General features: G+C 36.5%; 1 protein-coding gene across 1 annotated transcript; it reads left to right on the plus strand.

Moving 5' to 3' along the window:
• The first annotated feature begins 1,991 nt into the window (after positions 1–1,991).
• On the plus strand, positions 1,992–12,042 carry LOC144445237 (N-acetylated-alpha-linked acidic dipeptidase 2-like). The gene is made up of 17 exons (XM_078134783.1): positions 1,992–2,224; positions 2,582–2,738; positions 2,964–3,095; positions 3,473–3,601; positions 4,992–5,178; positions 5,472–5,562; positions 5,773–5,862; positions 6,077–6,162; positions 6,484–6,606; positions 7,259–7,341; positions 7,745–7,876; positions 8,054–8,139; positions 8,706–8,796; positions 9,351–9,603; positions 10,458–10,539; positions 10,713–10,805; positions 11,850–12,042. The coding sequence occupies exons 1-17, from the start codon at positions 1,992–1,994 to the stop codon at positions 12,040–12,042; spliced, it is 2,241 nt and encodes a 746-aa protein (XP_077990909.1).
• Positions 12,043–14,826: the final 2,784 nt, after the last annotated feature.

Raw genomic sequence — 14,826 nt, forward strand, 5'->3', positions numbered from 1 at the left:
CTGATAGTAAGAGTTGTTTACAATACAAATGATTACATCTCTTGGTGTATGATTGTTGAATAAATGTACTTGTTTATCTAGACTTATTGGTCATTATGAAGTTTCGTTTGTCTGTTAATTAAAGGACTTGATATTACATACTCTATACGTGTGCTATGCTCAATTGAGATTGGTGAATGTCAATTATTTGATGTTAAATGTGTGGTATAACAGTTTGATGTTCATCTGCAAAGATTATGTATCATAATATGTCAATTATATGTATCACATGGTCTTCAGTTCAGACCACAGCTGCTAGCAGAATGACTGCAACACATGTCCCCAGTATTAGCCACAGTTAGAATTTAGACACTCTCAATCAATCAAATACTTATACATATTTGTCGTAAAAACATAGAAACCCAATGGCTATTGCTGACTAAGTTTCCTTTTTCGTTTCACGAAACGGCGGTTCTTCCCAGGTCATTGAGTAAAAATGCTTATAGAGTGAAATGAACAGGCAATAGTTAATACATGTCACAATTCTGTATGATAGTTATTGCTCAGAATTTTGCATTCCAACCAAGGAACAAAAGTACATGGTTTTTGCACTTATGGGAAGCATTGCGTGTACATCTGGTGTTTGTGTACTTGGAGACACTTGGTCGTAAAGATTCACTGGTATGGGTATTGCCCCCGGACTTATTGGACACGTGCAATACAGAGTTACGTATCATAAACATTTAGTCATTACTATACAGTTAGATATACACAATCGTCATCTACATATACCTGTCAACCTAGTCCAGTTACTATACAGTAGCGTTACGATTTATACCTGTGGTCAGACCACAGTTGGCATCCACACTGCTGTCAACCATACGTATCACGTGTGTTTTCCGAGTGCATGATGTCTTTCGGTGCCATGAATGATGACGTAGTGGATAGATAAGGTAACCAACAAGACCAACTTAAAGTTGCATAACGTTCATATGCAACCAATCAACGTAATCAAGGTTGTATACACCAGGTTCCCACGATTTCTTCCTTTACAAGGATTTAGAAGTCTAGCTATGGAACGCCCATGGCATTGATACATATTGTGTGCCTCACCAATCGAATGCCGGAAGCCCTGAATATCCTCTTTTCTGTACGTGATTTCATACATTTCAAGTTAGATCTTTTTAAATTTTTTTCGCAGGCTTTCAAGACATAACTAAAGTTATTTCAAAATTTACGAATAGCGGGTATTGACTGAATAATCTGTTCGTCAGATATATCCTTCCAAAAATATGATTGTCGCCGCCTTCCACAAGTATTTCGCAATCTCTCACCTCATATGTAACGTTGGCATAAGGGAGCTTTTATGTAATTATGGTGGGGAGGGCTCTGTTAAAAATACATGGTCTGGCTTTTAAAGTATCAACCCAATTTCCTCTGAGTGACCCATTCAATCTGAAAAAGAATACTAGTATTACTGGATATGGATTTTACAATAAGATGACTTTGACTACTCAGAGTCCGACGACACTTATGATGTATATTATTTATATTTATAACAGTGTTTCACTCTTGCCCACATAAGTCACAGGCTGGAATTATGACTAGGACAGCTCCGGCTTTATACACACTCAAAGGTTAACAAATGAGGAGGAAATCGTCCTATAAACGACATTTCTATTAGTCCTTGTCGTTGAAAAAAAGTCGGCTTTGCACTCCTCTTGATGGTCAACCTAGCAAGCCGGATCCTGCAAGAGTTCTACTACACAAAGACCCCTCCCCCCCGCACACAATGGCTTCGCATTGCCTGATCCATTTACTGAATTAACCCCCTCCCCTTGTAATTATCAAATGACCCCAGCCTTACGACGTTATACTTATACGTCACATATCCGTTTGTATCCAGTATCAGTTGATAGGTTGGCACAGGTGGTCTGGTCTAATTCGGTGTCTTTCAACTTTTCTTGTATCCTTTTTTTACCTTGATCGGACGACCATAAAATCATCAAAGTATGGCATACTCACTTCTCGGTGGTAAACATCCACGGATGCGATTTTCAGTGTTTGTGATTATTTTACTTATTGTTGGAATGGGTATTGGTTTACTTCTTGGTTACCTCGTAGCTTTCTCGATACATTACGAACCAGAAGTTACGTGTGGTGCAGCGTGTGAAGATGGTGATGAAAGGATCTCGCCTACACTAATATCGTCCATGGCAGCCGAAAACATACGAGGATTCTTAAGGTATATTCAGCATTACACAATTTGACTCCAAATGTTTTTGTCCATCGGTAAATTTATGATCTCAGAGTCCTTTAAACGGCAATTTCCGGTCTTTATGATATCTCTACTACAAAAAGAAACTGGTTTCCACAACGCATTGTGCATGACATAAAATTCCCAACAACGTTGACGTACATCATCGCCACTTTGTTTCTTTATAAGTACCAATTATATATCTTTTCTAGCGAAGATTGTGTAGTAATTAAAAAATATATATGACGTGTTATCGATGACTTGTGTTGGAGTACACAATGTTGCTTGAATAACATCTTCTTTTTTCTTTTTTAAAAAAAAAATCCTTTTTTATCTCATACAAAGGGACGTAGCAAGTAAACCTCATCTGGCCGGCACAGAAGAGGACCTGAACACAGCAGAATATATCCGTAACACATGGATAGAGCAAGGCTTAGACTCTGCCACTATATATCCATACGACGTTCTCCTCTCGTACCCAGATGATGTTAACCCAAACAAGGTATTCGAACTATTCAAACAATAACTTATCGTATTTTCGAAGCGCCAATAATTTACGATAGATAAGTCGCGAGTTGTATTTACACTTAATAAGCTTACACGATATTGTGATATCTTTACGACTTTTGACTGCTCATACTTCATTCACAAAGTGTGTACACAAACCGTCGAGTTCGTCTTCCACTGACCTTAAAGATATGATAATATATGTTTTCATTTTACATAGGTGCAAATACTCAACAGTGATGGTTCAGTTAATTTTACATGTGCAGAAATTGAAGAAACTCTGCGGCCAGGGGATGAACACCCAAATATTGTCAAACAGTTCAATGCGTATTCAGCAAAAAAGATGGCCCAGGTAAGATTACGTCATTTGCTGGGATTAACTGCATATCTAATCAATGTAGGTCAAAGTTTGAACCAAGTCTGCCATGATTCAGCGTTGTCATATTTACTGACTCGTATGACGTCATAGCCTAATATCTAGTCGTGTGGGGCTTGTGACTATCGTCTTCCATCACGGGAGACGATAAAATCCCCACATGAGTAGATACCAGGTAATGAGGTCAAGGGAAAATATTGTTTTATGTTAATAATTGCTTTTAAAAAAATGTTACGAATAGCGTACGGTAACTAACCCGGGACTTCAATTGTCAAGATCTGTCCAGATCTGTAAAATTCCATTGACACATCACCTACACTACTTCATCATCCATTTTTTGCTCTTTTTCACAGGGGGACTTAGTCTATGTGAATTATGCCAGAGTTGAAGACTTCGATACACTAGCCACAGTTGCTCCAGCTTTAAACCTTACCGGCAAATTGATGATTGCCCGGTATGGTAAACTATTCAGAGGAAACAAGGTAAAAACTGGGTATCACTGTGTTCACATTATAACACATTACTTAAACTCAATTTCTTAGGAAAAGCAATTCTTCATATCAATCTGGTTAAACTTTGATGATCCGAAAGAGAAGGCCCGATTTGTTTTTGATTTACTCTATTTCACACCTAATGTGCTTACCCGTTGCTCCGCTGTTCTCTTTTTGTTTGCCACACATCTTCTCGGTAGTGGGGGAATAAACTTATAATCATGAGATATCATGGAGTAGATATCATTCATCTTTTCTTTTCTTCATTCCGCCAAGGAAAGTACGCGTCAGTGGTACATGGTCTATTAAAGGGGGCCTTGTCACTAAAGTTGAAGATGAGAGGTGAAAACACCCTTAGGTATTTTCAAGTATTTTCAGGCTGAATGAAGTATTTTCAGGCTGAATGAAGAACAATATTGGGGAATAAAACAGTCATACTTGCACAAGTATTATTTATGAAAAATTGAGGAAGAGAAAATGCAACTTTAATTTTTATAAACGAATTTCGAGCACCACAGAACCAATGACGCAGCACACTAGCACTTGTTGTTGTGAGTAGAACGACTAAAGCTATACATCCCATATTTTTTGTTCTTTTTGGATTGCGTATAGTATAAACACAATGAATAAATCAGGTAGCCCTTCATATACACCCCATTTTGATGTGTATAACAGTTTTTCTTACTCTTTAATTGTCGCAGATTTTCAAACATGGCACTTTAGAGGTTACTACTTGACGAGACAATAGACGATTTATATGATGTGGTCTGATGCATGTGTGTGTCAAAAGACGCCACAGTAGAAGTAGTCTACTTCAAGTAGAATATAAATATGTAAAGTTGTCAAAACAAACATTTTAATCAGTTCCCCATGGATAGATATTTATCATTTAGTTATGATAAAACACAACCATTTTACATATCGTGATGCCTTGGGTCTCGTGAGACTGTCACTTTAGTCATAGCCCAGAGACTGTCACGGTCTTACTCGTATATCTTAAGCCTACCTTTCAAACAAAAGGTACGCTTGCGATACCGAGTGACAAAACCCCATGACAAGCCTCGTTTTAGCCACCCACCCACCACTACGACCACCGCCGCCGCCGCCACCACCACCACCACCACCACCACCACCACCACCACCACCACCACCACCATCACCACTACCACCACTTTTGTACTGTGTATCAACTTTGTATTTTTCTATGGAAAGTTTGGCACGATTCTCGCGCTTGTGTTTGCTCTAAAAATACACTACAGGTGCTTTATTTTCCTTATAATATATAAAGGGATATTTATACGAAATCTATACACAGTAGTAAAAGAGCATTGTCTACACAGTTCTACAGTTCGTCTGACACTAGAATTCTTGCATTATGTAGGCTTTGAATGCTCAGAGCCACGGTGCTGAAGGTCTCATACTATATTCCGATCCCGACGACTACAGCAGTAGCGGTCTAAAAATTTATCCCAGTGGTTTGGGGTTACCGGGTTCTGGTGTACAGCGTGGAAACTTGCATGCCAGTGATTACAAGGGAGATCCGCTTACTCCAGGATATCCAGCGAAAGGTGACGAACAATTTCATTTGAACTTTCCATGAACACAAAACCCAGATAAATAGATAAATTTTCTTTTTCGATAAGCATTGTTGTCTATATTATGATCTTTTTTCTACAAAATTATATGATTGTTTTTTTTGAAAAATACTTTCTGAAGTTCAGTGTAACTGTCCATAGAAAACGTAGGTAAACAGTCATCGGCGATTTAAAGTTGCGAGCAGGTTCCATATCAAATCAGTCTACAAAGTATCTTTTCCTGCCCAATATTGCTTCGCTGACACATTTGCTTCCGTCATTTTCAGAGTCAACGTTCCGTATAGACGTGGAGGATACTTATTTGCCAAATATTCCTGTTCAACCAATAGGATACGATGACGCGCTTGCTCTTCTCAGGTATGACTTCGTTCAGCTTCATATAGTTATAAAACGATTTAGCAATTTACTTATCCTCAAACGTTTTCATCTCGGTATCCCTTTCTGTAGAGACAAAACTAGGCTTGTTTCACCATAGAAAGTGGATGGTCTCTCGCATTTATATTATAACATAATAGTGTGACGTGCCTGACGTTTCAATCACGTAATTATTGTTGCGTTATGTTATAGGGAATTGGACGGAGATGACGCACCCTCGAGTTGGCAGGGAGGACTCGATATAACATACAAACTAGGACCAGGTTTTACTGATCCTGATAGGTAAGTTGTTAATAATTATGTGAATTCAGCTCAATATTGTCAAATACCATCACGAATGCACGGTATATATCTAATTTGGTTTGGAATGCGTCCTTTACCTGCCTAACACCTCTACCAACTTCCCAACCCCCAACCCTGAACCCCAGTGTGTCCACAATACAAAAAAAATGTAACAGTACGTAATTGCCGAGTGATAATTGTCCTCGATTTTTAGGAAAGTTTTGATGGATATTCACACCACCAATGAGCGTAGATGGACGTACAACACAGTTGGATTCATTCGCGGTGCTGTTGAACCAGGTAAATATATATCTATATCAAGTAAATAATTCCACCATATCAAACACCGTTATTTCCATTGCCATCTTGGAGACGTTGAAATTGGAAAAAAAAGCAACGTGTTTAGTTACAGGTGAAACAGATTTGAGGTATCTTGCCTTTTATCTGCATAATCCACTTAAAGTTCATAAAAGACCAATGGTATTAACATTCTGTATTTATTACGGACATACTGATTTTAAAACAAGCTTACTTTCAACAGACTCAATATGTTTGTCGGTGACAAGTCAGCATTTTGTATTTTTTAAAGTATTTATTATTCATTATTTATCATCCTTCTAGATCGTTACGTCATCGTTGGAAATCACAATGATGCTTGGGTTTTTGGTGCTGTTGATCCATCAAGTGGTACAGCAGCAATGTTGGAAGTAACTCGGGCGTTTGGAGAGCTTGTCAGCTCGAAAGGTAACGACTGCATCAAAGATGTGCATGTACTTTTTTCAGTCCTATCAAAGATCTTCAAACTGTGATATAACAATACTATATTTGTCAATGACAAGTACGTCGAAAGGCACAATACAAAATGAAAACAATTAATAAGGCCAAATAGAATAATGCTTTTTCTGATAACCCGAACGACCCTAGTTTAAGCTCGACCCTAAACATTTTTTTTGGCATACAAAAAGGTAAAATGGTAACATTTTACTTCTATTTCCATGTACACCTTCACGCCTTTGCCTCAACTGTGGTCACTTAAAAAAAATCGTACGTATTCCAAAGAGAAATCAGACTAAAGCTGTACAGTCTGCATAACGTCTTCGTCTACTTAACTTATCATAGTCTTCATTTACTTCTTTTACACCCCACGAAAGTACTAACATTTAATAAAATAAAATAAAATTCCGACCTACCTACCCTATTTTTTGAAGTCATGTTATTAGAAACAAACATTTTTTTTTTGAATTTGCCTAATTGAAAGTCTATGAGCTCTGAAAATTTTAGATCTATGACATTTGTTGTCAAATACATGGATAAAGAGGAAGGACATAAACAATACAACACAACATCTACACCAACAGACTCCATGGTCATGAATTTTTGTTTGTTCCTTGTTCAGATTGGCGCCCTCGTCGTTCAATTCTGTTCTGTAGTTGGGGTGCAGAGGAGTACGGATTGGTTGGATCAACGGAATGGGTTGAGGTAACTGTTCCTGGCATATTTTTTTTTTAAATACATGCCTTGATATATACTTAAGTATTGGACTTCTATAATCAATTGTCGAAAATTGTATCAATCTTTCTACTTTTTTCTTCCATTCAAAAAATTACTGCGTGCAGGAAAAAAAATCTAAAGGCTCTGCCCGTATGGAAAGCATTCGCTTATATTTGCAATATGTGAGTAGACAAAACGTTAAAATTTAAAGGGCCTTTTTATTTGGAAGCTGTTGTGTCGTCTTACGTCTAACGGTTACTTTCAAAACCTGGTTTCCCTGGGCGTCATACTGTAGTTGGACTGTTTATTTCAATAACAAACCTATCGAAAATGTTTTGTGTCAGAGTAACACTAAGTTTACTATTCAAATCTCTTACTTTTTTGTGTGCAGGAATTTGCCCAGAATCTGGGAGCTAGAAGTATTGCCTACCTTAATATTGATAGTGCTGTTACCGGTGACTGGTCCATGACAGCGAAATCGTCTCCTCTGTTACGTCAGGCTATCTTTAATGCAGCAAAAAAGGTTTGACAAAATAACTCAATTCCAAGACTTGTTATTGAAAATTCGAAAATATGAGGTGATTATGTATCAGTACAGATGTACAGCAAATATAAAATATTGTTTAGCTTTTACCACCATCAAAAAAGCAACCAAAAAATGTTCATAATTATTTATAGTATGTAGTATGTTGTTCGATAGGTAACTGACCCAGATGACCCATCGAGGACCTTGTACGACTCATGGTTAGAGCGGATACCCGACTATGACTACACTGATATTCCATAGTAAGTTGGCGATACGTCTGCCATATTTGTATCAGTTAATGAAAATTGCGTGAAGTTGATATGAAAAATAATTAAGTGTAATGCAATATAATTAGATTTTCCACACACATGACACAGTCATTTTATCAGCACAACTTATAACTAAGTTTCAGTAGTGCTATAGGCATGGTGAAATGTCTGCATGTATATGTTTGTGTAGGTGTTTGTGTATGTGTGTGTGTGTGTGTGTGTGTGTGTGTGTGTAAGTAAATTACTTTAAAGTCAAAAATCGCCAGACTGAATTGCCGTGGTATTTGGTGGAGGCATTCCTGAGGGTGTGTGCTATGCTCTGTGCTATGGTTTGTGAACTAATGATGTTGTCAGTGATATGCAAATTAGGCATATAAATGTGACTTTTTGGTAAAAAATCTTTCCTTTCAAAACTACAGGACAGATTGGAGGCACACACACACACACACACACACACACACACACACACACACACACACATACACACACACAGAGTATATTGGCGTTATTCCAAGGGTAACGTTACTGATTCATTGTCTTAACTTTCTTTCACACAGTATATCCAATCTTGGATCGGGGAGTGATTTTGCGCCATTCATGTATCGTATTGGTGTTCCAGGTCTTGATATCAGATATAGGTATGATTCGGTATGTACAAAGTCACATTGTTGTCAGTGTTTGGTAGTCAAGCTCTTCTGTGACAGTCTTGTGATTATCAAGATTAATTCTCTGTTGGGGGGGGGGGGGAGTAGTTACAAAAAAAATTCTGCCTTTGGAGAAGAGGAGGAAATACGTAATATATGTATAATGATAATGAAGAGTTGGCCGTGTGTATGTGTGTGTGTGTGTGTGTGCGTGCGTGCGTGTGTGCGTGCGTGCGTGCGTGCGTGCGTGTGTGTGCGTGCGTGCGTGCACGAGTGTATGTGTAGTGTAAACGACTTAACGTCAAAAACCACCTGACCGATTACGGATTGGCGAATACGAGGGCTAGGAGGTACGACTAGCTAACGATGTATTTCGACGGTGTGAACACGCTAGTTGAAGTGTTTCTGTACAATAAGATCAGATATTCACCTTGTCCATCTCCTATAATACAACTTGTGTACTGACTTAAATAATTAAAAAAAAATCAGAGGAGCTATTTCGACCGTTAGGTCGCTTGTTGTCAATGTTATTTTGTTTTTGTTTCGTTCATTCAACAGTCTTTGGGTATATCTTCAAATCCAACGTATCATTCAGCATACGAGACACTTTATCTTATGGAGGAATTTTTGGACCCGACATTCTCCCATCATCTTGCCATGTCTCGTGTCATGGCCGAAATTACACGAGATCTTTCCGATTCTCTTATCATTCCGTTCAATTGCAACGACTATGCCGTGAAATTGAATGAATCTGTCGATAACTTGAAATCAAGCTATGGAGATGCCATGCAAAGTAGAGGAATAACATTCGGTAAGAAGTATACTAGGTACTTAACTTAAAACTTAAAAACTTTCTTGTATTCTTACAAGTCATGATCATACACGTGGACGGGTGCCCTGCGCTCGAAAACCTCACTAGAAAGGTGAACCATGGTCGCTCAAACAAACGTCATTTCCGATCAGAAAGTGACATTATAATTAATTGATATAGGTACATCAACAAGCTTTATAGCAAAACAAAAGCACTTTGTTAATATCAATGTGTGTACTAAATTTTATGAAATTGTGAGCTTTCATTTGTAGATATTGTCTTATTTGATGAAAACCATTCACTATGCAAATGACTTATTACAATTAGCAAATTATATCTAACTCGTGTGCTTTATTATCATCAATGTATGCACCAAATGATATCAGATTTGAAGCTTGCATGCTATATACACTAATTACCGAAAATCATAAATGATGCAAATTAATCATTAAAGCTAATAACTTTGTCAACAAATTTTATGTTCGATTTTCAAACTTATGTATTTACTCCACTGCGACTAATCAGTTGTGGGGTATTCTGCTAACGGCTTAAGGGGGTGGGGTGGGGGTGGCTAACTACGTCGATTTTCAAACCGTAATTTTAAGTTATTATGACAAGCTGAATAAGACGAGTGTTGTCGGAGTTAGTCATTCAGCGTCGTAACAGACTGTGTTTGCCGGGTGTGTTTGTTCAGCGTCACTGTATAGCATAGACTAGGTGTCATTCTTTGATTTATGACACTTCTCACTGTTGACATTTAGGTAGGTCCAGCGTTGCTTTAAGTTCGTATTTCAACCTCAACAAAATACATCATCAAATTAATACGTTACAACACAATCTATTTTTATTTGCAGAGACCATTGATTCTGCTGTTGTGAATTTCACTGCTTCCGCTGGTGCTTTACACAATGAAATCGACACCATGGATACAGATAAGTGAGTGACTAAATAATACACAAGCTGCGTTTTATTAAATGGCAGATTTAGCCTTTCAAAACATATTAATCACATTTGTGTCAAAATACTAAAGTAATAAACAGCGACTGAAGTGTATGTCAAATATTGAAGACTGACACTTTGACAACGTTATGACGTATGCTTGTTTTCAGCGCCCTAGCAATCCGGGCTGTCAATGACCAGTTGATGAATATTGAAAGAGCTTTCATCGACCCATTGGGATTACCGGACAGAAAGTTTCTAAGGTAAATATGAGTTTTACAATTTGAGACAAATGAATTGTCAATATTAGTGGAATGTGTAACTATACATCAAATGTTTATGCAATCTCCTCTGCTGCCGATAGCAAGTTGTGCGAATTTGTCACAGTGCATGTTATTAAAACTGGAGGTTACAAATATCTCCACAGATATAACGTACTACATTGACAAAATAAACATTAAGAAACGGGATCCACTAATTTGTCCTATACAAGAAATGTATACTTTAATGAATCACATTGAAAGTTATTTTCAAAATTGGCATATAATAATGAATGATTTTCAAGAAATTGGAAGGTTGACTTCAGCAGTCATTTGCAGTCAAGTATAGTAGTGAGCTAGAGTGAACCGCATGTCTTCTAGTCAATACAAACTAGCAGGTACCTATAACCCATTATTAGGCTCACATATCTGTAGGTCATGTTATCTGAATAGTGTGTCGATCTGTTGAAAAAGACTCAGTTTGTGTTTTGAACAAACGTTTAATTCGATACAATATTAAATGAGTATGAATGTTTTCATTCCAGCAGTGACTCAGGCTGCTATCGATTATCATCATTCTAATAACCAATTGTTTTCAAATCAAAAATAGACCCCACCCACAAATTTTGACTTTAGTAAAAAAAAGTTTGATTTTAATTACTCATATGCCTATCTTACGAAAGAAGCATCCAATGTACGTGTACATACATTGATAATAACAAAAAAGTCAATTGATGTATGGTCATTCTGATAGTTTCCGTAAGAAAACAATCAGAAGACTGACTTTTTGTCCTTATGAAAGGCATTCAGTTTATATTTGGTTATAATTATGCTTTATCAAAGGCCCAGTTCGGACAAGGCTAAAATTTTGGTTTGAGACAGTTGTCTTGATGATTTATAAATAGGGTTGGTCTATAACAACAGAATAGTCCTGTGTAATCGTCATGATCCCACTGATAAGATAATACTTGTGCACCTGGACCTTAAATGTGGCCATTTTTGCAGCAGTATATATACACTAATGCTGTACACAATGTTTTTCTGTAGGCATATTGTGTTTGCACCAAGCAGTACCAATTCATATTCAAGTGCAAGTTTCCCTGGCATTGTTGACGCTATGTTTAAAATTGACGAGGATCCAAATGAAGATGAACGTTGGAAGACAGTTGAAGAACAGATGTCAGTGGCAGCACTGACCATTCAATCAGCAGCTACAACAATGACAGATTATCAGTTGTAAACTTATAATCATTCTAGGCAGCTACTTGAAGAGATGTACTACCTTGTAAATGGACTGTACAATAATTCATTTATTTTGTAACTTCCATGACATGCTATTCCTTGCTTTTAATCTTTATCTTCCGTAATGGAAAGTTATGTTTTAGTGATGTCTTTGTGTGAGTGTGAGTGTGAGTGTGAGTGTGTGTGTGTGTGTGTGTGTGTGTGTGTGTGTGTGTGTGTGTGTGTGTGTGTGTGTGTGTGTGTGTGTGACTGTATTCTCAAACATGCCTGGCTCAATTCAAATGAATTTGGTACACATAAGTTTTAGGATAATGGATAGAACTGATCCGATTTTGGTAAATACTTGGCAAATTGTTAATTATGTGAATATGAATGAGGTATCTGAATAAATAATGATTTTCTGTAAACAGGCCGTTAGGCTTAATAGTACATTCTCTAAATTTCGTGTAATTTTGAATATAAACTGAAGGTAACTGAGTGCATGTCCTATAAAGTTTGTTAATGTACCTTTTAAAATTAATGGGTAATTTACATGATCAATTTTCAGTAATTAGGGAATAACTTAAGAATGCACTCTTCTACCTCCATATAATTTGGTACATACATCAACCATAACAAGGCAAACATATCATGTACAGGTTGTTGACATAGCTAGTAGTTTTAATGTTTTTAATTTGCATAATTAATGATTTTGGGGCAAGCTTGAAATCTCAATTGGGTGCATGCATTGATGAGAGTAAAGCTCACAAGTAAGATATGTTTTTGCTGATATAGTTTTTGTTGTGTTCAATCATGATTTATATTACTTTGGCTCTGCCAAGAATGCACACTTAAAATTCTATATAATTTGGTACATGCATTGATGATAATAAAGCACACAATTAAGTTTGATATAGTTTGCAGATGTTGTTTGAATTGTAATCAGTCATTTGCATAATTAATGATTTTCTATAACTAGACAATGTCTAAAGAATGCAAGCAATTTCATATAATTTGGTACATATTGTATTGATAATAACAAAGTGAATAGTCCTACAAAAAGCTTGTTGATGTAGATATCGTTATGACTCATTTGAACTATTAGTAAGTAATATCTTAAGTATGCAAGCCTCAAATATCATAGCGTTTTGGCATTATTAATTTGCCAAAATGGGGGTGTATCATGTATCAAGAAAAATAGCTATGGCTCTGAATTTTGCATTCCACCAATTATTACTGTGTATAGGGAAGAAACGCTAACGGCTTTGCTCTTACAGAAGATATTCAGTTTACATCATCTTGTTACGGATAGTACAGAGGACTGTCTTAATAATACATGTAAAATGTAAGCATATCTTTTGAATGGAGTAACATAAAAAGGCAACCGACTTTCTGAGATTGTAACATATGTAGTGTCATTCGGCCCTCTCTGAGGTGGGTAAGCCAATGAGGGTGCCTTGACATGGCATATCTTACAGACTTTTAAACAACCAATGAGTCACACTTTTGACAAGTATATGTCATGTGACATGCATACATGTATGTCCCATATAATATGTCATCTTTGTGCCAGGTTTGATTGAATCGAATAATGCATCACAGAGAAATGACTTGATCGCAAAGACAGACTAACACACGCACAGACGGGGTCTATTGTAAAAGCCCCCCCCCCCCCCCCCCCCCCGAACTATTAACTAAGCAGTGAACCTTACAAAGTACTCACCTTATACCTTGTAATAACAAATAAACAATAATGAATTATACCACGTGTTACTTGTTTTTGACATTCATATTGTCAAAATGTGATTGCAGACAGAGATGCAGGTATGCAGCATTTGAGGTGCTAAACGAAGGCGGATGTGTGTTGTGTGAAGTGGGTTGTTTACAGTTTTTTCTACTTTGTTGTAGAATATATGTATTAAATTAATGTCTGCAGTGAAAAATTATTGTGGTCCGTATTGTTTCATTTATTTTATACATTTTTGTGCATACATATAAATTATATAACAAATGTAATGACACAATGTGATTAATGGTCACAGATTTTGTTAGATTTAATTCCAGACATTGGTAACAAGTAAGCTTGTATACATGTGATTCAGTGAAAGATAAAAATACAAATTGATAAATCATTTCCAGAGAAATGTGACACTTAAATTATCATTTGTGAAGATCAGCAGTCTTGTGGGTTTCTAGCCTGGAACAAGTGTGGATTCCATTCACAAATGGTGTATTTTTCCCCCAAAATGAATTGTACATGTCTCAGTGCACTGCATCAAAGAATCTACTTGTCAGTGGTTACATACTGTTTACCTGGAAACATACACTACAGGCATATTTTCGCTTATCTTGCTGGAAAACAAAACATAAATATGCTACAATGCCTTTTTGTAAGTTATATACCTGATATATACATATACATATATATGCTGTATACAATGTAATATATAAAGTATATATATATATATATATATATATATATATATATATATATATATATATATATATATATATATATATATATATATATATATATATATATATATATATATATATATATATATATATATATATACAGACCTAGAAAGTTTTTACATCAGTCTTTGGGAACTAGTAGTTGACGACTTCAAAATCATAAGATTTCCTATCTGCGAAAATATCTAGGTTTCTAGGCTTACAGTACTCTGGATACTGGTATGATCACTGAAGTTATTTATTACTATTGTTGGTGACTGGAACAAGCTCATGCATTGTGTCCACTCCTATTTGTCTTTAAAACTAACACATCCCTGGCAACAACCAT

This window comes from Glandiceps talaboti, chromosome 2 (assembly GCF_964340395.1).
Source record: "Glandiceps talaboti chromosome 2, keGlaTala1.1, whole genome shotgun sequence".
Taxonomy (NCBI): domain Eukaryota; kingdom Metazoa; phylum Hemichordata; class Enteropneusta; family Spengelidae; genus Glandiceps; species Glandiceps talaboti.

Coding starts and splice junctions, on each gene's coding strand:
- LOC144445237 (XM_078134783.1), top strand. CDS start 1,992: ATGGCATACTCACTTCTCGGTGGTAAACATCCACGGATGCGATTTTCA. Junction 2,225..2,581: donor AACATACGAGGATTCTTAAG/GTATATTCAGCA, acceptor TCTCATACAAAG/GGACGTAGCAAGTAAACCTC. Junction 5,563..5,772: donor GACGCGCTTGCTCTTCTCAG/GTATGACTTCGT, acceptor GTTATGTTATAG/GGAATTGGACGGAGATGACG.